Source organism: Paramacrobiotus metropolitanus, unplaced genomic scaffold (assembly GCF_019649055.1).
Source record: "Paramacrobiotus metropolitanus isolate TYO unplaced genomic scaffold, Prichtersi_v1.0 Parri_scaffold0000005, whole genome shotgun sequence".
Lineage (NCBI taxonomy): Eukaryota > Metazoa > Tardigrada > Eutardigrada > Parachela > Macrobiotidae > Paramacrobiotus > Paramacrobiotus metropolitanus.
In genome coordinates, this window is record NW_026570225.1 from 3,101,417 (window position 1) to 3,125,648 (window position 24,232).

The following is a 24,232-nucleotide window of genomic DNA, read 5'->3' on the forward strand; positions in this document are numbered from 1 at the left end:
TCGTGCGAGGGCGAAACCCCGGTGCTGCATAAATAAATTAGTGTCATCGTTTGCCGTAAGGGATCCCGTTTACTACTTCCATTGTATATTGCGGACTGCTGGCGGCGGCAGTTAGCCAGAAAAAAATTACAAGCTTTAAAAACGAAAACATTACACTGCACAAGAATGACAAGATCGACAAGAAGTTCATAAATGAAAAAGGACGTTTTTTCATTTTCTTCTCCGAATATCCTTGCAGTTACTGTATGTTACAAGACTCAAAGAATATGCTTTGTAGGTGCACCTGTTCAGCAGCGCTCTTGGACCGCGTATGGAACGATTTGTGACTTTGCAGAACGAGTTAAAATTTGCAGTCAGTTGGTAGATTAGTAGACGGACGGAAGTGGTCGTGAGAGATTCTGAAAGAACCGCTGGATCACCATCATTTTGTTCCTGTTTCTAGTGCATATAATTGTTATTCGCACCGTTGTTTAAAATCTGTCATCTCTACGCCTATTCTTTTCGGCACGACATCACGAATGCCGGTATGTTTAAAAGTATTTGACGAAGCTAGCAGGTTCTCACAAATGATAAAAAGTCTGGAATTCTTGTGGTAATCATATTTAAATTTTGTATATTTTAGCGAGGACACTGGACAAACACGACTTTTGTATTTTTTAATATTTTGCAATTCTAAGTTTTATTATGTAACATTTCTGTGGCTGCTTTATGTGTTGTGTCCTAGGCCTTATAATACTGATTGAACCTGATAGCTCCACGGCCAGTGAGCGCTAATTAAACCTTCGTGTTTTCTGGGTTGTAGAAATTCAACTTAGATATCAGATGCCAGTTGGAAAATGTGAAGGAGTTCGTTCCGGCTTCGATCCAAACTTTTGAATGGCGAATAAAGGTGAGACATCGTTTTCTGAAAAATGATGGTCACTTGATCGTGGTTTTGCGTGCGCACTCGTGCTGATACTAATGAGAGTTATGATTAGTTTATCTACAAATTTATACTGCCGGGTGTGGTACAGTATACAGTACAGTACAAGTACAGTATGCAAGGACAGTATTAAAGGTTAGTAGAACTGTAGAAGTGTATACAGTATATGCTGTGGTTTCGTTTGCAGTATCTACTAATTAACAAGTAAATAAATGCATTTAATTTTAACCGTTATTTCGATCTTCGCAGTTCAGATGTACCGGCTGCAACGAGGAACGCGATACGTTTCGTGTTGTGACTATCGGGGTGAGTTAAATTGAAGTTGCGGATCTAATTGTAAGCGCACCATTATTGCCCCTATATGACTTTAATTGTGTTTTTATACGCAATGTTGTTTTATGTCGCCATGGGTAAGGAAACTAAAACAAACTGTAAGTCATGTGCAATTATTCTGACTTGTGATTGTTGTTCGTAAGCGTGTCATAGGCGACAGTTAATGGCTGAAACATCAAGAACTTCTTCACGATTATGTTTGTGGGCCGGGTGATATATATTCATTGACAAAACAGAGTCCAGCTTCTTTTTGATTGTGATAATAGAATGCGCGACACAATAAAATTGTGAAAACCAAAAGCAGTGTTGCGCAAAATATTATTTAAAATTTACACGCAGCTTACGTAGTGCGCTGGGCCAGTTTTTTCTGGTTTGCTACCTTGAGTTTTTCTTTTTCTCAAGGAAAAGTTTCCACAAAGCAACAGTCGCGGTGAATCAAACCTGGTTGAAACATGCAATTTTTGCGGGAACAAGGGCACAGTCGGTATGTCGACCTTTGATCGCTGATAAATTCGAACTGTGCTTACGGTTAGAATACTCGTGACAACATATTTATATGTATATCGAATAATTGAAAATCCGTTTTGAATTTCAGACATACTGGAAAAGGCGGCCTCATTTCCATACTGTGAAGGAGATAGCGGACAGTTTAAGTCGGTTTGCACTTTGGACTGTCGCGGACTGGAACCCGTTAATTTCGATTTCGGGGTACGTAGATTAGAATTTCGAAAATCTAAATTTTTTTTTCAGAACTTCTCTTCTAGAGTTTTTGATATTTAGCATGAACTAATATCATGAGTTTAATTTTTTTTAATTGATTGGTTTGCAGCATGGATATTGCGTTTACGCTTCTCATTCCAGTCAAAAATTCTCGGATGTTGACCTGTCAGAAAAGGTGCGACGGGATGTGGTAGTGCTGATTGCAGACTTGAGAGACCTATGTTAAGTGTTTTCAAGTGTCTTTTAATATTTTGCCCCAGGAGTGGACTGACTATGACGAAATCGCTAAAGAGTCTATAGGGATTATGGAATTAGAGCACAAATTCGTCCGGAAGTAGTGAAATATATATGCGGTGGATAAAAATGATCGTTTATATGTGTGATTGTTCAAAATTTGTGTCGTTTCAGTTCTCAAAATTTTTTTAGCAGTGTCTAAGGCTTAATCTGTGATTGACTGTGTATTCTGGGGAAACCTCAAGGTTTAAGGGAATTACTGTATACCTATGTTCCACCGGTTTACAACGTTTTTATCCATTAACTGTCGTGAACAGCGCTTTATACTTATATCATTCTATGTGAACGCATTAAACAATTGAACCATTCATTTCTACCACAAGAATCAAAGCTTCATGTTGTTTCTGTAACTTTTTCACTGAATGCAGATTATACGTTATAAAAGCATTTTCCCACGTTTAGCCGAACAAAGGTTGCATGTTAAATTCGTATGCGAATTCGTTAAATTCGTATTCGGTCAATTACTACTGTACTATTACCATAAGTACGTATTAGTTACCCTCCTCAGCCTTACTGTAGTAACTTTAAACGCACTGAAAAATGTATGTTTTGTATAAACGTCAGGGGATTTTTTAAACGACAAACCATATCTTGGTATCCGATGCAACAAGGTAGTAGTGCAAAGTGTGAAACTCGTTCCTCCATAATCCGTTGACCATATCCGATTCTGATTACGTGTCTGGACCGACTGGAGGTTAGGAGGCTTAGACCTTGGACACATATTGTGTAACATACAGTAATGCGGATTGCGGACAGAACTTCTTTTGTAATGTTCGCAGTCGTGTTAAAGGGGAATTTATTTACTTGCCATCTCCGTTCGCAAAATTTTGAGTTTAAACCGTTTTAGGTTTTTGCTTGGTCGTTTTAAAGAAATGCGAAAGGCATGCCGCTACCTGCATCTTTGCCGACCGGGGACCGCGGGCGCCTGATTTGCGCGTTAAAGAAACCACGCCTTCGCGATTACGTCACATTAAAGCGCGAACTTCCGTAGACACTGTACCTAGTGCGATTTGCTCCAAAGCAAAATGCAACCGGAAGTCGAAAATGATCGTGCTACCGAAAATTGAAATTGACGTCACGCCAAGGAAGCTGTGATTGGTCAGAGTTTTAGCTCGGCTCGGAAATTTGCCAGGCTAAGCATTTTGGCTGAACCTGTCATCTTCTGAAAATTCCAAAACCGAATTTTGAATTTTCATTTTCATCTTCGGGAGATGCCGAGAGTGTCTGAAATTCCAAATCTACTGTGTCGTCGTGCCGTACTCCCGTTGTCTAGCAGTTACGAATAACAATCTTTGAATTTATGTTTCTCCATGCATATTGCTACTGCCTTTTTTCAGTCGCACAGCACCTTTACCATGTCAAACTGCTTAACTTAAAAATATTGAAAATTCCAGTAAAAAAATGGGCGTAAATCCAATTAATGGTGCATTTTGAATTTTGCCACAAGCAGCACTTTGTCATCGCACGCGGTCTACTCTGTTCGCTGTGCAGCCTGTGCTCTCTTCACAACATTGATCCAAAAACCGGGCCGTCGATGGTTTACCCATTTTTTTCATGTTAAGATACGGCGTGTAGAAGAACTTTTGGAAGTTATTGTGAGTTCCTAAATTTCGATATAAAATTGCGATCTCTTTACAGTAACTTTGTGTTGGCTGGAGTCTAAAAACAAGCATGAAAACCGTACGACACTGATGGAGTGTACGAGTATGGATTGCTCGTTGATTAGGTTTTGTTGAACTGCAGGCTGCTAAAAACTGCCCAATCCCTACGATTATTTAAAGACTTTTTGGATTATAATTACATTATTTGTTCTGGTCTGGTATTGAAAATGGATGGCTGGAAAAACAGATCGCCATTGGCTTACTGGGAAGCCCGAAAGGGTAAGCTGATTGTTACATGGGTGCCTGTGATACTCATTGTGATTTGTGGTCGACACGGTCTGTGCAAAATTCTGAATTAACAATAAACGTTTTCCGGTACAGGAATAGGATCGGCGCTTCCTCAGGTGTTGCCAAAGCGAACAGAGCCATTTGTGGACTTGAAGTTCGATCTGTACAGTGATGCAGTTGCCTTCGAAAGGGACCGCTTTCAAACTATCTCGGAGGAGCATAATGTTGCTATTGTGAGTCTGCTCCATGTTAAGTGGTTTATTCTTTTCAAATTTGTAAGGAATTTTAATTCTTCTGTTTCAGGATCCGACAGTGCTCACCTTCGCTAACCGTGAGAAATGCGTCACCTGTTGCTGCTGTTTTAACATATGTTGAAATTTTAGTTTCTTTATTAGACTACAATCATCCACATAAGCTCCTCGTGGCGGACGAAGAAGGGATGATTTATTTCCTGGACACGGGAACCGAGTCTTCGAAACATAAAAGTCTCGCTAGTATGTTGACGATATTCTTCAAATTAAAACAGTACTGTAGAGTAACCCTGCACTTGACGAGACGTACGCTGTGCCATGAGTGCAGTGCAGCTCTGAGCCAGCTAATGGAATTTGTTCAGTTTTTTTGTGTTGGTTGATTCGTATGGATTTGACCCTGACTTCTCCAGGGCATGCTTAACGAAACAACCAAGTTTAAGTGATTTCTTAATTGATAATCGATTTCTAGCATTGCGAATCCACAACCACGCCATCTTCGACGCCAAGTTCCGTCCAGAGGATCCTAGTTTGCAGTTTATCACAGCTTCTGGCGATATGGGATGCGCTTTGGTCGATTTCAGTACGCAGTCGGTTGTTGGCACTTTCCTGGGACATCATCAGAACGTGAAGTGCTTAAGTTGGCAAAAGATTCACAGAACAGTACGTTGTTATTTTGAAACTTTAACTGCGATTTCGTCGATTGCGGATGCAGTCAGCATTATTCTGCTTTATTGAGGTGTTTTTGGTATTTGCTTTTCGATTGTTAAAATTCTTTAGTGTTTTAAATAAGAAGGCAAAACACAAGTGGAATCGGCTGATGGTACGTTCCGCTGGCATTCATTGTTAGATGCCATTCGTTTTAATGTTCATTTTGTAATTTTTACTATTTGAATTAGTGACATTACCAGTGAAATATAGATGTCGTCGATTTACGAAGTTTTTGAAACGTTCTTGTTACTTCCACTGGATATCAATTCGAATAAATAAACGTAAAATCTTGTAGGGATAATTACTTGTCGTTTAGGTTTTTCACCAGTGCCAACACTTGCCTTTTTTTATTTAGATGTTTTTGCTTCCGGTGGACGTGACGGGCACGTTATGTTTTTCGATTTGCGATCCGGACTGCATAGTACGATTTTGTCGTTTTTATAAGTCATTTTGGAGCTGATGTCGATGAACGTACGTTTAGATGGTAGCCATTATCCAGTGGGATACTTGGTGAACGCTCATTCCCAGTGGACGCCTCGGCAGCCTGCGCTGTTCCGACGAGCGTACAGAGTATCCATGCCGAATGTATCTATCAACATTGACAAACTACGTGAGGTTTACACTGCATTGCCAAAAGAATCGAAAAACCATAGAACCAGCATTACCGATATTATGTTCCAAACGTCTTACGCATTCTGGACCGCTGGCACTGCAGATAGGTAGGACTGGGTATTTTGGATTGCGGACAATAAACCACAATACTATTGTGTGGAAACCGAATCCATTGCCCTGTTACCCTTTCGCTAACATTAATATTCTTTTTACTCTAGCTCAATTAGGCTGTGGGATTTGCGTCGTTTGAACAGCGGGAAAACAGATTCAGTCATGTCTATTCACATGGATAGTGGCTTACCGTTTACATCTTTATGCATGGATTCCACTCGAACATCGCTTTTGCCTCATCAAGGGACAATGTGATATACCAGTTTAACATTGGGCCTTCTATGGATCCCAAGCCAGTCGCACAATACTTCGGAGCTTCAGTTTCGTCATTTTATGTCAAATGCTCTCTCAGTGCGGATGACGAATTTCTTGGGTGTGGATCCTTGGATGGAAAAGGGTATATTTTCAAGGTGACCAATCGATTTATGCAATGGACCGTCGAATCTACCTGTTGCGCTCGAAATATGACGGCTGTAGCTAATCCAAACCATAACTTTGTTCTTTGTCTTTTACATTTCCAATACGAGTATGCTTTAACTGATAGGTGAAACAACCAAATGCTGCTCCGGTTAATCTGATTGGCCATACAAAAGAAGAAATTTCGGGAGTTGCTTTTAATTCTGTGGACCCATATCAGTTGGCGACCACAGCTGAAGATGTTATTGTTTGGCACGCGGAGCCCTATCTTGACCGATGCCGACCCAGTGAGGTCATCGGAACTGCGCGAATTGATTTGAGGGGGTATTCATTCATGTTTTATTGTTATTGAGAATTTCTACCGCTGTTAGATTCATGCTACCTTTGTTATCAGTGGTGAAGAATGTTCAACGATATGGCGGTACAGGATCATGTCTGTAGGTTTGGAGCAGCGTACGCCGAAACTTCGGAAACGCGAGCGATCGGTATGCACGGCCGACCTTCGCATGCCGCAGTTGAGTGTCTGGTTGCGGGAACGATCCAAGGGAGGGGCATGTTCCCCATTATCTTCGCCGGCAGCAGAATTTAGAATATCTTCTGAAGTTGATGTTACCCACAGCCAACAGTCAAGTGCTGCACCAAATGGGATAGCTAGAAGTCAGAGCACACCGCAATCTGACCGCGTAAGTTGGGATGTAGTACATATTGCGCTTGGGTAATAATGTTGTGATTTGATTATGTGCTTTCTGTATGGAGGGTGTACGTATAAGAGAGATTTCACTGTAGTGGAAAACGCTAGTTCAACGGCTGGCGGTTGTTTGGGATTGGTAAATTGAAGTCTGATTGGCCGTTAACGGAAGCCTAATTAGGACTTCTCTTTGCAGAAAAGACGGACAAAAAATCTCACACTGTCTCCATTTTTCAAGCGGGTACGAGTCGAACAGTCACCGTCAACTCTTCCTTGAAAGACAAATCGTATTGTGGCAAATCTTCCGAAATTATTCTGTAACCTTGCAAAAATTTTTGCGCGTACGCCGCGTCTCGTGATTAGATATTGGTGTTAAAAGTGGAAGAATTGTTGTAATTATTGTTATTGGTAGCCGTGTGATCATCTTTTTTGGATCTGTAATGCGCAATATTTTTGATGCTGTATATTTCTGATGCGTTGTACAACTTGTACCAGTACGGAATATTTTTATAGACATTTTCTATACAGAAGTCTGTTTCAGTGGTTATGTAAAGTCTGTTTGCCGGATTATTTTTGCGGCTCCTGATGATGCCTGATTGGTGATTACCAGTCACAAACTTTCAATAGTACGTCGTTCTCTTTCGTGAAATCAAAAGGGAATAGATCATTTCATATCCTTTATTCTACGACGTAAAGTGTAAACTGCGAAATTATTTATTTCGATACAGCTGCAAGTGGTAACCCAGTTATGAGTGCAACTTATGACTAGTACACAACTTCTAACCGCATCCAAAATCTCGAACTTCAATAATCTGTATCTACGACAGCGACAATTTCGTATGTTTTAGATTCACAGGAACCCGATACTAGAAAAAGACCAGGTAACACTTTGCAGGTCGCCGGGAGGTAGTAAGTATATTACTATGCTGCTAAAACTAGTAGCAATCAAACAGTTCTCTAGTAACATTGCATGATGATCAAATAATAAAGCTGCTACAAGGAACGGAACTAGAAGGACATCGGGTATGTAATGTACCGAGCCAGCAGGCACATATTGCTGATGGAGCAGCCATTACATTAGCACCATAAGACTACACGGCAATATAAATATTGTAGCGATCTGATTTACAAAACCTTCGAGGCTTCAGTCATCGAAGGGTTTTTCAACAAATCTGCATGCGCCTGAGCCTGCACCACTCCGTTTTCCACAACAGAATGCGCGCGGTGCTTTTCCGCTGCAATACTATCCCGATGTCCATTGATCGGCTCACTGACACTGATACTGCGTTCCGGTTGGACTTCTATTTTGCTGAAGTGAAGGGGAGATTTCGATTTTTCATGGCGATTAGCATGAATGATATTCGGGTCCACAATTTCTTTCCGAGACAAATTGTACATCGAGTAAGTTTTATCGGCTGTGATTTCCGCTTCGATGTCCAAAAATTCGGGCAGTGGGATCGCCTCCGTTCGGGCGGTGTACGTTTCCAGAATTTTTAAGCCGCGAATCCTGCAGTCATTAAAATTTACGAGATTCGTTATGGCGCACGTATCAGTAAATCAAGACCAAGCTCAGTACAGTACTGTAAATGCTCGGGTGTTTCGCCTACGTTCTTCCAACAATAATTGAGCAATTTCAGATCACAGTATTTACAATAAAATTCGTACGTCGACAAATGCAACAATAGACAGAGTATCGTTCAATTACGGCATCCCCAGGCGAGAACTGCACTGCACAGCTAGCATGCAACGCATACTCACGTACTTGCTAGGATTCTTTTCGGTATATATATCAAGCTGGAAATATTGATTATTCCATAGGAAACAGCGTCGCTTCTTGTACAATCGATAATGGGAGGGATCACGTTGAGCAAGGAGCATCTGCGTACACCAAGGATAAACAAAAAGCGACAAAACGTAAATGTAAATGTCAAAATGTGTAACTATACGCTGCGTACAAAATAATCACGCTCCGTAAGTTGAGTGCGCTGCTCGATATGTTCGTGTTTATCACCAGTTGTAACCAACCGACGAACGGTGTGTAGGTACTGCCAGTGATCTGTAAGGCAAAATACAGTATTAGTGATCCGTGAGCATCCGGAAATTACATTTACTATTATTTACTACCAACCAAACTCCAATTCCTCAACACTGAATGGTAGAATACCCAGTAACAAAATAATCATCAAAAACTGACTTACTATTTTGTCCTCGTTTACGGAGCCGCGCCTGTTCGAATTCATGCGATGCGGTAATCAGATAATCGTGTTCCACAACAAAATCTTGGAACTCATGGAAAGCCTGAAAGTTTCTGGGCTACAAATGAGGCAAAAACTTGCATCCAAGACAGATAAAATGCTACCGAATCAGCCTGCATCTCACGAACGAGAAACTTTCTTTTCCGACTGTTTGGCAACAAACGATCACCGGTATCGAGTCCAAGACGAGCGCAAACAGACTAGTAAATAAAAAAATCAACACAAATAATTCGCTAACCCTAAAACAACGAGAATACTCATTACGCCCAGGCTTACTTGAACAAGGCGTCGCATCTTCATGTCAAATGTTGTTGTGTTGTCCATAACTTCTAGATAAGGATGACCGATCCAAGCCTAAGCAAACCAGATTTTATAACAACAACCCGTGGATTGTTTGTAAGGTTTTTCCATACCTTCATCACTTTTTCATCTAGTTCTCGAGCCAAATTGACACCTTCACTGCGGCAAGTGTGATTCGCCAAAGTGTAAAATGTTTCTGCACCGTTCGCAGCTGTCACCTACACATAAAAATAAATGATCCAAAAACTTTTCAAAAAAAACAGATTACGAATCACGAAAACACACAAACGATGCCCAAACAACCAGCGGCAAATCAAACGCTGGTATACGTACCAGATGAATAACTTGATTGTAGCGGTTATCTCGGATATCCACAGCATTCAAATTGTTCTGTTTCATAATCTTTTCCCATGCTGCCGGTTCCAGATCTAATCCAAATCACACATACAATAGCAGTTATTAAATGCAACCATTTACAAAACAGTTCACGCAAGTCAAATCAGATCTAATTCTTTCCTATTAGCACAACACAACCGACGTACAGGCAGAAGCATCCATCGTGCCGCGATCGCAGATAATTAAGCAATTCTTGGCACACGTTTCCGCCAGCGCCATGTATGTCTGCTCAATTTGCATCATCGTTTTCAGGAGGTTTTCTTGAAACACGTGACCTACGACATTTCGGCATGTTAATTCCGCTCCCGAAGCGGTGAAAATAACTGCCGCATACAGTCGTGTGGACTCAGCTCGGAAAATCGTACCCCTCCACTATAAAATACAATCATGACTTAATCACGTATGAATTAATCACACCTTGTTTGACTATAATTTCGGCAGAAAAACTGTTTCGTTACCTGAGCAGCGTGTTGGCGGCTTCCGGTACTCTGTAAACCTTCCATCCGAGATTCTCAAAAAACGACGACAGACTGGCTTGTCCCGTAGTTTTACCCGCACAGGGTCCTGTAAAATAACGTCGAAAATTTATATAGTAGCATAATAAATATACGTTTCGTTCTCGCATATTATATAGCTGAGATAAAGTATATCCGGAACTTCAACTTTTCAGCAGCCGTAAGTGTACGGACCGAACAACAAACTGTACTCGAACATTTTGGAAATGTAGCAAACAAATTGCAAAGGTGATTCTATGAGCCATCAGGAAGTGATCAAAACTAAGTCCCATCATCGACTTTCGCCATATCGAAGAGTTAGAAGACTGGTTTCGTCAATAATGTAACAACGTTTTCGAAGACCCGACAGTCGAGCGCAGCTGCAGCGTTCGTACCCGCGCGCAAGTCGAACCCGTTCGCTTTCACAGTAAAAAATAATATTCGTCCCCGTTTATCATATCGCGCACATCTGATTCCGATTACACCAAATTTCACACCGATTACTGTCACAGCGCGCACTTACCCCCGGTAAGAACGACCAAATGAACTTTGCGACCTTCGATCGACTGCATGATTTTTGAAGGTAATTCCGCGGCAGAGTTCGCCTGTGTGCTGCTGTTATCGGTCGACATTTCAAGAATCGAGAGCGAATAAGCTACACAAGGGAAGATCGGCTCACAAACCGAGATACCAGCCGTTACACCACTTCTACTCCAAAATTCTAAATTGAGTACACTAATGTGCGGCAATATGCAGTGCATCCGAACAACAAAATTCGAAAAACCTCGTATTAAAATAGTGAAAATACCATTCTTTAACCGTTAGCGGTACGACCAAATGAACGGAAACACGGTGAGAGTGACAACAAATCTGTAGTCACAGTGTGGTCACTGTGGTGCTTCACATGGGTTGCACCGAACAGTTCTGTAGACCGGAAGTCTCACCACTCATATGTTTTTGTCGTAAAAATGGGAGCGTTCACAGGCTCACAAATCAATTTTCTGATTTCTCAATGATTGCATAAACGTTTATACGTAACGGTTATTAGTCATATCTGAGTATATTAAATACGTAACAGTAATAACTAATAAGGTTCAAAACTTCTGATCGACCAACTGATTGTGAGTAAAATTTTGCTCATATCCAGTAGCATGGTTATAAATTCTTTGCTATATACGTCTATCTGTAAGTATTTGCACTCTTGATGAAGATGTCGATTACAGTATTTCGACATGGTACTCAATCAAAATAAATATATATGCTTGCGGACATACGATATAAATTATTATTATTGCCAAATTTCATTCTGGAAGATTGTATTTAGTTAGAAGGGAGCAGTTATCGAGGGAGAAAGGAAGCAACCGCGAACAAAAGGTCACCATGATTGGGAAACCATTACATCCCGTAATTTCATCAGCGACTCGAGTATATTGTTTAAATTTCACAAAGTATTTAGTGCGCACTGCGTATTGCATGACTTGGGTAAAAGCCCAAAATTAAAAGACTACTATATTTAATTATAGAAAAAATTTTAAAGACGTGCCACAATGTGTTCCGGTATAAAATGTGCAGACGGTAAATTGTACCTGAAACGTCCAATGAACAAGATGAATCAGAAGTATAACTATTAATAGATCACCTTAAAAAACTGCTGACCAGTTACTGATTATATACATGATTCTTGACAAGGTACGTGTATCCCGTGAGATGCTTATTCATTATAGCGACGCAGAAAGATGCCTGTAGGTGATTCTAAAAAATTCTAAAACATTAATATTCTTATAAAAATCAGCTTATGTGTGCTGGGATAACGTACACGGTACATTCTGTTTTTTGGCACGTGTGGACCACCCTTAAACTTATTTTTTTATACAGTACATTGTCCTACAACATCACTTTCAGTATCTATCTATGTATTTTGATGGGATGATCGGATCCACGCCTCTCGCCGACCAAATGGACATTGTTTATGATGCTGCAAATGCAACTTTCCTGGACGCACAATAAATTTTTGTTGGTCGTATAGGAACCAATAATACATTTTATACCAGAGCCTACAAATCTGAAACTTATGTCTAAAAAGGTGGAAAATTAGATCTAATACTTTGTACATATTGTATAAGAAAGTTTGTCCTTCGACGATGGCGATATCGATGGACACAGAGGAAGTGACAATAGTTTCCCAGGTATTGAATGTCTTTGCGCTTTATATACAGGTAGATTCGAGTAAGTATGCTATTTGGGAAGGTGGTTTTATTGTACTGATACAGTACATATGTACTGCGCAATTACATGTATATACTTTGTAGTTTGTACTTTACAACACAATTTACATTGTCAGCAATACTTATACCTATAGTTACAGTATTTAAACTATACGTATATGGTTTCAATTGATATTGTAAAGCGAGATTGTTATTGAAAAGGAGCTGGTTCACGACACCTACACGGTAAAAAGCTATCGCGAGTAAAAACCTGTTCTGTGCGACACCGCAAATTAATTTTCAGAACAATGTACAAATTCTTAAGGAAACGATATATTTTTTTGCTCTTAACTAAGACACGGACAAATTGTGAGTAATGAGATGCCATAGCCAAACAAAAATACTTTCATTTCAGATACTACGACGTCCAAAAAAGGACAAGCTTGCGAAAGCGTTTGTCTTTTTACAAAGCAATCCACAAGAAGGTAATTAAGCAATTAAAGATTTTTTGTTTTCACCTTCTACATTTTGGCGCTTGTATTGTACAGTCCACAACTCATAGCAACTGTAACTAAATAATGCGCTTTGTGATTAGATACCGCGGCTACCAGCTCAACTGCCGATCGAATATCTAATGAATCGCTAGCTTGCGCACAAAAGGAAACCGCCTCCAGTATGCGTGTTATAAATTTACATAGACCAAATGCTTTCTTCCCCAAACAAAGGGATAGCTCTTTAAATGATGCAGTTACCCTTTTTGAGGTCCCTTTTTACTGTATGTTTAACCCCACATTATACTTGTAAGTTTTCGCGTTGTCCTAATAACAATTTGATTAAATTATGGCATCATATCTGCCTGATGTCCGGTTTTAGCACTGGTATTGCATGTAAGCTAAGCACTACCCATAAGAACTAAACTGTTATTTTTTACTTGCTAATTTTATTCCTCCGTTCAAGGAGGGAATCTTAAAACATCTTCAGTGATACGTGAAGTGCAAAGCATGGGTTTCAACAGCGACCAAATCCTCAACGCACTAGTCGAACTGGAAATGCGAGAAAACAATCCGCTACAAGAGCTGACAATTGAATCCCTTTTGCAACTGATACTGGACTTGTCTTACAGGTAGAACTTAGTAAACACTTACTTTTCAAATCTATTCAATATCGCTTCAATCTTGAAAAACATGAGTTCTCTGCAACAGTTCGGACGATTTTCAACATGTTCCCGAGAACGAAACTACGAGTGCTACGATGGTGAATGCCGAACAACAAACGTATGAAAATTTCGAAGGTAAGCTAGTTCATAACAGTACGTATCCACTATCCAGTATCCACTCATTCACATTACAGTGGTGGCCACATAGCTCACACATAACTTGAACAATCAAAAATAAAATATTAATCCGGTTTAATTTACAATAATTTTTGTGCTTCTCTGTATGGCTGTAAATTTACCGTGCCGGCAGTACCGTTCGCGACAGCGCGTATGCCTACATATGTAAATACTTCCGAATTGATCGGAAGACAAGAAACGTGATCGGTACAAGTAATCGGTTTTGGCATCTTTGCAGCGACGTCTGACATTTGCGACAAAGCAAAAGATTGCATCATCTGCATGGAAGAGCCGGCGGAAATGGCATTCATACCTTGCGGACACATCAAAACCTGTACACCCTGTTCCGATCTGGTTATGCTATGCCCGGTCTGCAGAAAACGCATTAGAAATCGGATGCGAATTTATTTTTAACTCTAAACTTTCCCAACATTAGAAACCGGTTTAATACTAAGCAAAACATGACCGAAATAATCATTCTTCCCGTCAAATAAAATACTATTAAATAACCACTACAATAAACCGAAAACAATATTGAGCGACCAAGCAGGCTCTGGAACGAAGAAAATTATCACGAAATGAGCAGACCGGATCAAATGCACATCGCCTTGTGTTCAAAGTTCAAACCATATCTGAAATCATGCAGACACACTGCGGAAACCCACTCCTTCACAGCCGATCACTTGATTCCCATTCTCCATCGCATTCAAGCGGAACTGCACTCCCAGCATTTTTTCGCATACGAAAATTGCAGTTTGGGTGTGCAGCGTCAGCGGACCCGTTAAAATTTCTGAATATCCCTTTGCCAGCGCCATAAAGATGATTAACTGATAATATAAAACAAGTTTTACTGAGTTTAAAATTGTTTAAATCAGCGAATTCGTACTAATTTAAACTAATGTAAAAAGCAGCTAACCAATGTTATAACTGATTAAGTTCGAGACGCGCATAAGTTCATAACCAACCTGATCTTGCAAGTGCTCATCCACACAGACATTCGATGAGACAGCGGTAATAACCATATTAGCAGCCTCAACCGCAACTTCCTTGCTGTGCTTTGTTCGAGATCCATTTGAGGAGCCGGCAACTACGCAACCTGTTGATGTTTCAGCCCAAACACTGAAAAACACAGAATCATCTGAAAACTCAAAATCAGCAGATATGAAACATTTCTCAGGATGTCGGAAATGTCATGCCAGAAAAAGCAAAATTTTTTACCCCAGAAATCCTAAAGTCCCAGTAACTTCATTAACTACCAGTTACACGTAATTGACTGTCACCAGCTGAGTGTAACATTACTAAACTAATCGAAAGCCAAGCCAAAATTAATCACCCACGATTATTCTATAAAATCGATTGGATGATAATCGGTTTCATTCGCTAGACACAAGCCCGCAACACGGCAATTGACTCACAATGCGCCACTTCCGGTACCCACAGCGCTGGCCGTCGTCTCTTTCTTAATGATCTTATTGATCTTTAGTCCAGGAAGCTGCTTACTTAACAGCATCTCAGCATGATTGGCACATTCTTCGCTGACATGCACAGGAAGTTGTCCAGCGACGTAGGAAAAAATACTCACGGCCGACACCGTGCCGCGCTCCAGCAGCCGTACAGCCGACAACTCCGCAACGGGATTCACTTTCACGATGATCTCCCCGCCACCTTTCGGATAATATCCCCGGCGCAAAATATTCATCTCGGCTTGGATACCGAATCGGGTTAAAATGGGAAGAAGTACTTTCTCCACATAATCCACTGGCGGAGCAAACTGTTGGCCACAAAAATTGGCTGCCTCATCAACACGTAAACAATATAAAGGCGAAAACTATTAAAAATGATTAGAAAATATACAATCGGTAACGCGAAATTCCGGCTCACTGGAACATAGCTTCACTTTGCATCCATCGTTTTAAAATATATTTAAAAAAGCCAGGCCTATGAAAATGTCAAAAAATTCCGATTTACGACAAAAAGGCAAACTCACATCGGCATTCGTTCCTCCTCTCAGCCGAAGAACAGTGGCGCCGTTGGCGAAGAGCGCACAAGGCAACGCAATCTGCAGCAGCAGACACACACTCCTGTACAGCGAAGCACACATGCACTGTCGCATTTCTAACATTAAAATCACTTTTACGATGTTCCTACCCCGCCGTGGCGGCATCGGCAATGAATTCCCCGCTGGTCAGCTTTCCCGGTGAAAACGAAATTTCTTCCGACTGCAGCTGGCCTCCGCGCAGACTGCCATTGCACATGCGCTGCACGAGCTCCAGGCCACGCAGGTGCTGATTGCTGCAAAACACGCCACACGTTCCAACAATTCCAGAATTCTGCGGTTTCCTGCCAGAAGAGCATTTCGCTACTCTGTACCTTAATCCAGGAGTTTTTCGCCCAGCGCGAATTCTATGAACACGCAGAGTTTTCTGCAGAAGAGCGCTGAGAGCCACAGCAATCCGCAGAATCTGTCCACCCTGGAAATTCGCAAGGCCACCCCTCGTACCGTGTTTAGCGTGATGAAAGTAGAGTGACTAAACTCCACCTACTCCTTCCAAAACAGATCCATCGATATCAAAGCCCCAGTCACCGCTGCCACCTTCCATATTCAGATATTCCCCGATTTCGGTTTGGGAAACAAAATAAGCCTAACCAGATAAGCAGTTCAACTGATGCTCACAATAACTTTCTTCAGATTGCTCACGTATTTATCCAACAACCCATGCGACTGACTACCAGGAAATGTCAGTTTGCTTTTTTCTGATTTCAAACCAAAACTCAGAACGATGTAAAAGCAAAACGTTCTTAAGACTCAAAACGATAAAAAACTTGCTTACTCATAATGGTGAATGGTGATAACAGTGGCAGTAACCTGTAACTGCATCCCCTACGAGAATGCGTGAGCGTTCAGCTTGAGCGTTTGAATCCCTTTTTGTTCTGCGTGGTGAAGCGAGAATGGTCATTTTTTCCGGTTCTGCAGCCTCATCAACCACGGCATCTACCACGGGAACGGCACATATAGGGGCAAATTTGGATCAGAATATGTTCTCTATGATTAGACCCCCTGAGTCGCTTGATGCTGACTTGCTGAGTAATGTCATGCTTTCTTAAGGCTGAGTTGGTTAGTAAAACAAATTAAAGGCACGTAAAACTCATAAACCCATAAACACATAAACAATAAACACGTAAAACGTTGTACTCGTATGTTCTTAATTACTGTATGTATCACGCATTTTTTTGGGTTCCATGGCCGACAAAATCCGAAACAATTAGGGAAGTCATTACATAAGTGCAGTTCTCCACCCTGGAAATTCGCACTGCGAGAACTGCACTGCAATTCGCAACATTTTACACTTTGGCGAATCACACTTGCCGCAGTGAAGGTGTCAATTTGGCTCGAGAACTAGATGAAAAAGTGATGAAGGTATGGAAAAACCTTACAAACAATCCACGGGTTGTTGTCATAAAATCTGGTTTGCTTAGGCTTGGATCGGTCATCCTTATCTAGAAGTTATGGACAACACAACAACATTTGACATGAAGATGCGACGCCTTGTTCAAGTAAGCCTGGGCGTAATGAGTATTCTCGTTGTTTTAGGGTTAGCGAATTATTTGTGTTGATTTTTTTATTTACTAGTCTGTTTGCGCTCGTCTTGGACTCGATACCGGTGATCGTTTGTTGCCAAACAGTCGGAAAGAAAGTTTCTCGTTCGTGAGATGCAGGCTGATTCGGTAGCATTTTATCTGTCTTGGATGCAAGTTTTGCCTCATTTGTAGCCCAGAAACTTTCAGGCTTTCCATGAGTTCAAGATTTTGTTGTGGAACACGATTATCTGATTACCGCATCGCATGAATTCGAACAGGCGCGGCTCCGTAAACGAGGACAAAATAGTAAGTCAGTTTTTTGATGATTATTTTGTTACTGGGTATTCTACCATTCAGTGTTGAGGAATTGGAGTTTGGTTGGTAGTAAATAATAGTAAATGTAATTTCCGGATGCTCACGGATCACTAATACTGTATTTTGCCTTACAGATCACTGGCAGTACCTACACACCGTTCGTCGGTTGGTTACAACTGGTGATAAACACGAACATATCGAGCAGCGCACTCAACACGGAGCGTGATTATTTTGTACGCAGCGTATAGTTACACATTTTGACATTTACATTTACGTTTTGTCGCTTTTTGTTTATCCTTGGTGTACGCAGATGCTCCTTGCTCAACGTGATCCCTCCCATTATCGATTGTACAAGAAGCGACGCTGTTTCCTATGGAATAATCAATATTTCCAGCTTGATATATATACCGAAAAGAATCCTAGCAAGTACGTGAGTATGCGTTGCATGCTAGCTGTGCAGTGCAGTTCTCGCCTGGGGATGCCGTAATTGAACGATACTCTGTCTATTGTTGCATTTGTCGACGTACGAATTTTATTGTAAATACTGTGATCTGAAATTGCTCAATTATTGTTGGAAGAACGTAGGCGAAACGCGAGCATTTACAGTACTGTACTGAGCTTGGTCTTGATTTACTGATACGTGCGCCATAACGAATCTCGTAAATTTTAATGACTGCAGGATTCGCGGCTTAAAAATTCTGGAAACGTACACCGCCCGAACGGAGGCGATCCCACTGCCCGAATTTTTGGACATCGAAGCGGAAATCACAGCCGATAAAACTTACTCGATGTACAATTTGTCTCGGAAAGAAATTGTGGACCCGAATATCATTCATGCTAATCGCCATGAAAAATCGAAATCTCCCCTTCACTTCAGCAAAATAGAAGTCCAACCGGAACGCAGTATCAGTGTCAGTGAGCCGATCAATGGACATCGGGATAGTATTGCAGCGGAAAAGCACCGCGCGCATTCTGTTGTGGAAAACGGAGTGGTGCAGGCTCAGGCGCATGTAGATTTGTTGAAAAAACCCTTCGATGACTGAAGCCTCGAAGGTTTTGTAAATCAGATCGCTACAATATTTATATTGCCGTGTAGTCTTATGGTGCTAATGTAATGGCTGCTCCATCAGCAATATGTGCCTGCTGGCTCGGTACATTACCTACCCGATGTCCTTCTAGTTCCGTTCCTTGTAGCAGCTTTATTATTTGATCATCATGCAATGTTACTAGAGAACTGTTTGATTGCTACTAGTTTTAGCAGCATAGTAATATACTTACTACCTCCCGGCGACCTGCAAAGTGTTACCTGGTCTTTTCTAGTATCGGGTTCCTGTGAATCTAAAACATACGAAATTGTCGCTGTCGTAGATACAGATTATTGAAGTTCGAGATTTTGGATGCGGTTAGAAGTTGTGTACTAGTCATAAGTTGCACTCATAACTGGGTTACCACTTGCAGCTGTATCGAAATAAATAATTTCGCAGTTTACTTTACGTCGTAGAATAAAGGATATGAAATGATCTATTCCTTTTGATTTCACGAGAACGACGTACTATTGAAAGTTTGGCATCATCAGGAGCCGCAAAAATAATCCGGCAAACAGACTTTACATAACCACTGAAACAGACTTCTGTATAGAAAATGTCTATAAAAATATTCCGTACTGGTACAAGTACCATCAGAAATATACAATCAATATACAACAATTCTTCCACTTTTAACACCAATATCTAATCACGAGACGCGGCGTACGCGCAAAATTTTGCAAGGTTACAGAATAATTTCGGAAGATTTGCCACAATACGATTTGTCTTTCAAGGAAGAGTTGACGGTGACTGTTCGACTCGTACCCGCTTGAAAAATGGAGACAGTGTGAGATTTTTTGTCCGTCTTTTCTGCAAAGAGAAGTCCTAATTAGGCTTCCGTTAACGGCCAATCAGACTTCAATTTACCAATCCCAAACAACCGCCAGCCGTTGAACTACGGTAGCGTTTTCCACTACAGTGAAATCTCTCTTATACGTACACCTCCATACAGAAAGCACATAATCAAATCACAACATTATTACCCAAGCGCAATATGTACATCCCAACTTACGCGGTCAGATTGCAGTGTGCTCTGACTTATAGCTATCCCATTTGGTGCAGCACTTGACTGTTGGCTGTGGGTAACATCAACTTCAGAAGATATTCTAAATTCTGCTGCCGGCGAAGATAATGGGGAACATGCCCCTCCCTTGGATCGTTCCCGCAACCAGACACTCAACTGCGGCATGCGAAGGTCGGCCGTGCATACCGATCGCTCGCGTTTCCGAAGTTTCGGCGTACGCTGCTCCAAACCTACAGACATGATCCTGTACCGCCAATATCGTTGAACATTCTTCACCACTGATAACAAAGGTAGCATGAATCTAACAGCGGTAGAAATTCTCAATAACAATAAAACATGAATGAATACCCCTCAAATCAATTCGCGCAGTTCCGATGACCTCACTGGGTCGGCATCGGTCAAGATAGGGCTCCGCGTGCCAAACAATAACATCTTCAGCTGTGGTCGCCAACTGATATGGGTCCACAGAATTAAAAGCAACTCCCGAAATTTCTTCTTTTGTATGGCCAATCAGATTAACCGGAGCAGCATTTGGTTGTTTCACCTATCAGTTAAAGCATACTCGTATTGGAAATGTAAAAGACAAAGAACAAAGTTATGGTTTGGATTAGCTACAGCCGTCATATTTCGAGCGCAACAGGTAGATTCGACGGTCCATTGCATAAATCGATTGGTCACCTTGAAAATATACCCTTTTCCATCCAAGGATCCACACCCAAGAAATTCGTCATCCGCACTGAGAGAGCATTTGACATAAAATGACGAAACTGAAGCTCCGAAGTATTGTGCGACTGGCTTGGGATCCATAGAAGGCCCAATGTTAAACTGGTATATCACATTGTCCCTTGATGAGGCAAAAAGCGATGTTCGAGTGGAATCCATGCATAAAGATGTAAACGGTAAGCCACTATCCATGTGAATAGACATGACTGAATCTGTTTTCCCGCTGTTCAAACGACGCAAATCCCACAGCCTAATTGAGCTAGAGTAAAAAGAATATTAATGTTAGCGAAAGGGTAACAGGGCAATGGATTCGGTTTCCACACAATAGTATTGTGGTTTATTGTCCGCAATCCAAAATACCCAGTCCTACCTATCTGCAGTGCCAGCGGTCCAGAATGCGTAAGACGTTTGGAACATAATATCGGTAATGCTGGTTCTATGGTTTTTCGATTCTTTTGGCAATGCAGTGTAAACCTCACGTAGTTTGTCAATGTTGATAGATACATTCGGCATGGATACTCTGTACGCTCGTCGGAACAGCGCAGGCTGCCGAGGCGTCCACTGGGAATGAGCGTTCACCAAGTATCCCACTGGATAATGGCTACCATCTAAACGTACGTTCATCGACATCAGCTCCAAAAATGACTTATAAAAACGACAAAATCGTACTATGCAGTCCGGATCGCAAATCGAAAAACATAACGTGCCCGTCACGTCCACCGGAAGCAAAAACATCTAAATAAAAAAAGGCAAGTGTTGGCACTGGTGAAAAACCTAAACGACAAGTAATTATCCCTACAAGATTTTACGTTTATTTATTCGAATTGATATCCAGTGGAAGTAACAAGAACGTTTCAAAAACTTCGTAAATCGACGACATCTATATTTCATTGGTAATGTCACTAATTCAAATAGTAAAATTACAAAATGAACATTAAAACGAATGGCATCTAACAATGAATGCCAGCGGAACGTACCATCAGCCGATTCCACTTGTGTTTTGCCTTCTTATTTAAAACACTAAAGAATTTTAACAATCGAAAAGCAAATACCAAAAACACCTCAATAAAGCAGAATAATGCTGACTGCATCCGCAATCGACGAAATCGCAGTTAAAGTTTCAAAATAACAACGTACTGTTCTGTGAATCTTTTTGCCAACTTAAGCACTTCACGTTCTGATGATGTCCCAGGAAAGTGCCAACAACCGACTGCGTACTGAAATCGACCAAAGCGCATCCCATATCGCCAGAAGCTGTGATAAACTGCAAACTAGGATCCTCTGGACGGAACTTGGCGTCGAAGATGGCGTGGTTGTGGATTCGCAATGCTAGAAATCGATTATCAATTAAGAAATCACTTAAACTTGGTTGTTTCGTTAAGCATGCCCTGGAGAAGTCAGGGTCAAATCCATACGAATCAACCAACACAAAAAAACTGAACAAATTCCATTACTAGCTGGCTCAGAGCCGACTGCACTGCACTCACATGGCACAGCGTACGTCTCTCTGAGCTGTAAAAAAAGCTGTCAAGTGCAGGGTTACTCTACAGTACTGTTTTAATTTGAAGAATATCGTCAACATACTAGCGAGACTTTTATGTTTCGAAGACTCGGTTCCCGTGTCCAGGAAATAAATCATCCCTTCTTCGTCCGCCACGAGGAGCTTATGTGGATGATTGTAGTCTAATAAAGAAACTAAAATTTCAACATATGTTAAAACAGCAGCAACAGGTGACGCATTTCTCACGGTTAGCGAAGGTGAGCACTGTCGGATCCTGAAACAGAAGAATTAAAATTCCTTACAAATTTGAAAAGAATAAACCACTTAACATGGAGCAGACTCACAATAGCAACATTATGCTCCTCCGAGATAGTTTGAAAGCGGTCCCTTTCGAAGGCAACTGCATCACTGTACAGATCGAACTTCAAGTCCACAAATGGCTCTGTTCGCTTTGGCAACACCTGAGGAAGCGCCGATCCTATTCCTGTACCGGAAAACGTTTATTGTTAATTCAGAATTTTGCACAGACCGTGTCGACCACAAATCACAATGAGTATCACAGGCACCCATGTAACAATCAGCTTACCCTTTCGGGCTTCCCAGTAAGCCAATGGCGATCTGTTTTTCCAGCCATCCATTTTCACTATCAGACCAGAACAAATAATGTAATTATAATCCAAAAGTCTTTAAATAATCGTAGGGATTGGGCAGTTTTAGCAGCCTGCAGTTCAACAAAACCTAATCAACGAGCAATCCATACTCGTACACTCCATCAGTGTCGTACGGTTTTCATGCTTGTTTTTAGACTCCAGCCAACACAAAGTTACTGTAAAGAGATCGCAATTTTATATCGAAATTTAGGAACTCACAATAACTTCCAAAAGTTCTTCTACACGCCGTATCTTAACATGAAAAAAATGGGTAAACCATCGACGGCCCGGTTTTTGGATCAATGTTGTGAAGAGAGCACAGGCTGCACAGCGAACAGAGTACTGTAGGAAAATTAATATACCTTTAGTTTTTTATTACTTAGTGTTTGCTACCACCCAGTTTCCCTTATTGCACATTGATTTTTCATGGTTAAATAGAGAAATTATGCTTAACGGTTCATGCTTAAGAAAATTTCAACTAATAAAATAATAATAGAACCATCTAAATTGACAATCGTCATTGGACGTTGTGCGAGATCAACTGCGAGAATACGCGCGCAACATGAAAGCCTGTCTGTGATTTGTATAAGACTCGGACGTGCTTTGCATAAACTTACATTTAGCTGAAAAATGCAAGATGCTGTCTGTAACATCATTTTTGTATCAGTTTCAACAATCACTCAGTTCCTCGCGCGGAAGCGTAAGTAATCATGATCTCCACCGCGATCATCATCAATTAATGTTACGGTATACGGGAATTTTTCCGTACTTCTGAAAAATCCGGAACTAGTGACCTTAGCTTCCAAGTCGCTTGCTACAACCACAGTGCTCAACAGTTTAAAGTCTATTTTCAAAATTAAAGCAGTTAAACAAATGTGTTTTGGTTGATTTTGTTCAGGATTTCTGCTGTGGATCCACATCTCGGACTGATCAGCGAAAGCGATGCCGGTGTCCAATCATGCAACCAGCAACCTGGCAAAATCGTGCATGCGCAACTGCTTGGATACGGGAATCACATGCAACGGTGTCTGGGGATCCATACCGGCAAACGTGGCGCGTCCAAAAACAGTTGGGCTTTCTCCTTCGGTCACTGCATCTGTAGCCGGCTCACTCCGATCTGGAACACTCATGGGATCGCCGCGTAAGGAACTTTGTAAAGTTCGCGGCGCCACACTCCGGAATGTCGATGATTTATCAGAACGATTATTAACGGGAAGGTGGTCACCTCCGAGACGGTACACCAGTTTCTTTAGCAACCAACGGAACGTGTTGCGATTGTACAGTGGAAGATTCAAGATAGCGTTGACGTTGTCCTGGTTGAAAGTGCGATGGCAGCTGTACATGCAGCACTCCAGAATTACAGTCCAGCAGATAAAAAGAAGTATTTTACCGCAGTATTTTCCCATGTTACAAACGAAAATGCAAAAA

At 41.2% G+C, this 24,232-nt stretch overlaps 6 protein-coding genes, 1 long non-coding RNA gene and 1 pseudogene across 13 annotated transcripts; 5 read left to right on the forward strand and 3 right to left on the reverse strand.

The window, feature by feature from the left end:
• The first annotated feature begins 184 nt into the window (after positions 1-184).
• On the forward strand, positions 185-2,593 carry LOC129581243 (CXXC motif containing zinc binding protein-like). The gene is made up of 7 exons (XM_055472210.1): positions 185-524; positions 803-889; positions 1,172-1,228; positions 1,658-1,739; positions 1,851-1,963; positions 2,085-2,150; positions 2,236-2,593. The coding sequence occupies exons 1-7, from the start codon at positions 519-521 to the stop codon at positions 2,311-2,313; spliced, it is 489 nt and encodes a 162-aa protein (XP_055328185.1). The 5' UTR covers positions 185-518; the 3' UTR covers positions 2,314-2,593.
• An 888-nt stretch (positions 2,594-3,481) lies between these two features.
• On the forward strand, positions 3,482-6,846 carry LOC129580897 (uncharacterized). Its single transcript, XM_055471653.1, has 7 exons — positions 3,482-4,149; positions 4,252-4,391; positions 4,462-4,489; positions 4,554-4,652; positions 4,879-5,069; positions 6,385-6,581; positions 6,699-6,846. Exons 1-7 carry the CDS (start codon positions 4,098-4,100, stop codon positions 6,844-6,846), a joined length of 855 nt encoding a protein of 284 aa, XP_055327628.1. The 5' UTR covers positions 3,482-4,097.
• An 887-nt stretch (positions 6,847-7,733) lies between these two features.
• On the reverse strand, positions 7,734-11,217 carry LOC129581135 (TRPL translocation defect protein 14-like). 2 transcript variants are annotated; one of them, XM_055472032.1, is made up of 12 exons: positions 10,914-11,217; positions 10,355-10,460; positions 10,231-10,268; positions 10,043-10,171; positions 9,834-9,928; positions 9,614-9,718; positions 9,477-9,554; positions 9,305-9,400; positions 9,144-9,243; positions 8,901-9,001; positions 8,708-8,823; positions 7,734-8,452 (listed from the first exon to the last, which is right to left on the reverse strand). In XM_055472032.1, exons 1-12 carry the CDS (start codon positions 11,149-11,151, stop codon positions 8,071-8,073), a joined length of 1,584 nt encoding a protein of 527 aa, XP_055328007.1. In that variant the 5' UTR covers positions 11,152-11,217; the 3' UTR covers positions 7,734-8,070. The 2 variants fall into 2 exon arrangements, with proteins under 2 accessions (XP_055328007.1, XP_055328009.1); XM_055472034.1 differs by lacking the exon at positions 10,914-11,217 and adding an exon at positions 10,586-10,874.
• Positions 11,218-12,203: 986 nt separating this feature from the next.
• Positions 12,204-14,494, forward strand: LOC129580957 (uncharacterized). 2 transcript variants are annotated; one of them, XM_055471735.1, is made up of 6 exons: positions 12,204-12,576; positions 13,010-13,079; positions 13,190-13,267; positions 13,552-13,717; positions 13,797-13,885; positions 14,166-14,494. In XM_055471735.1, exons 1-6 carry the CDS (start codon positions 12,532-12,534, stop codon positions 14,339-14,341), a joined length of 624 nt encoding a protein of 207 aa, XP_055327710.1. In that variant the 5' UTR covers positions 12,204-12,531; the 3' UTR covers positions 14,342-14,494. The 2 variants fall into 2 exon arrangements, with proteins under 2 accessions (XP_055327710.1, XP_055327711.1); XM_055471736.1 differs by lacking the exon at positions 13,190-13,267.
• LOC129580956 (RNA 3'-terminal phosphate cyclase-like) lies at positions 14,320-16,962 on the reverse strand. 5 transcript variants are annotated; one of them, XM_055471732.1, is made up of 7 exons: positions 16,759-16,962; positions 16,471-16,569; positions 16,076-16,398; positions 15,915-16,008; positions 15,343-15,698; positions 14,893-15,046; positions 14,320-14,754 (listed from the first exon to the last, which is right to left on the reverse strand). In XM_055471732.1, the coding sequence occupies exons 2-7, from the start codon at positions 16,525-16,527 to the stop codon at positions 14,566-14,568; spliced, it is 1,173 nt and encodes a 390-aa protein (XP_055327707.1). In that variant the 5' UTR covers positions 16,528-16,569; positions 16,759-16,962; the 3' UTR covers positions 14,320-14,565. The 5 variants fall into 5 exon arrangements, with proteins under 5 accessions (XP_055327707.1, XP_055327706.1, XP_055327708.1 ...); XM_055471731.1 differs by having other exon boundaries at positions 16,626-16,765; XM_055471733.1 differs by lacking the exon at positions 16,759-16,962 and having other exon boundaries at positions 16,076-16,219; positions 16,298-16,398; positions 16,471-16,744.
• A 24-nt stretch (positions 16,963-16,986) lies between these two features.
• LOC129580959 (uncharacterized) lies at positions 16,987-17,643 on the forward strand. The gene is made up of 3 exons (XR_008689408.1): positions 16,987-17,345; positions 17,405-17,482; positions 17,559-17,643. It is a non-coding gene; the product is annotated as an uncharacterized LOC129580959 (long non-coding RNA).
• Positions 17,644-17,727: 84 nt separating this feature from the next.
• LOC129580898 (TRPL translocation defect protein 14-like) lies at positions 17,728-18,879 on the forward strand (annotated as a pseudogene).
• Positions 18,880-19,586: 707 nt separating this feature from the next.
• Positions 19,587-22,829, reverse strand: LOC129581292 (denticleless protein homolog A-like). The gene is made up of 11 exons (XM_055472276.1): positions 22,741-22,829; positions 22,499-22,638; positions 22,401-22,428; positions 22,238-22,336; positions 21,791-21,982; positions 21,323-21,388; positions 21,024-21,261; positions 20,609-20,912; positions 20,279-20,474; positions 19,919-20,160; positions 19,587-19,716 (listed from the first exon to the last, which is right to left on the reverse strand). Exons 1-11 carry the CDS (start codon positions 22,790-22,792, stop codon positions 19,636-19,638), a joined length of 1,638 nt encoding a protein of 545 aa, XP_055328251.1. The 5' UTR covers positions 22,793-22,829; the 3' UTR covers positions 19,587-19,635.
• Between the last annotated feature and the right edge of the window lie 1,403 nt (positions 22,830-24,232).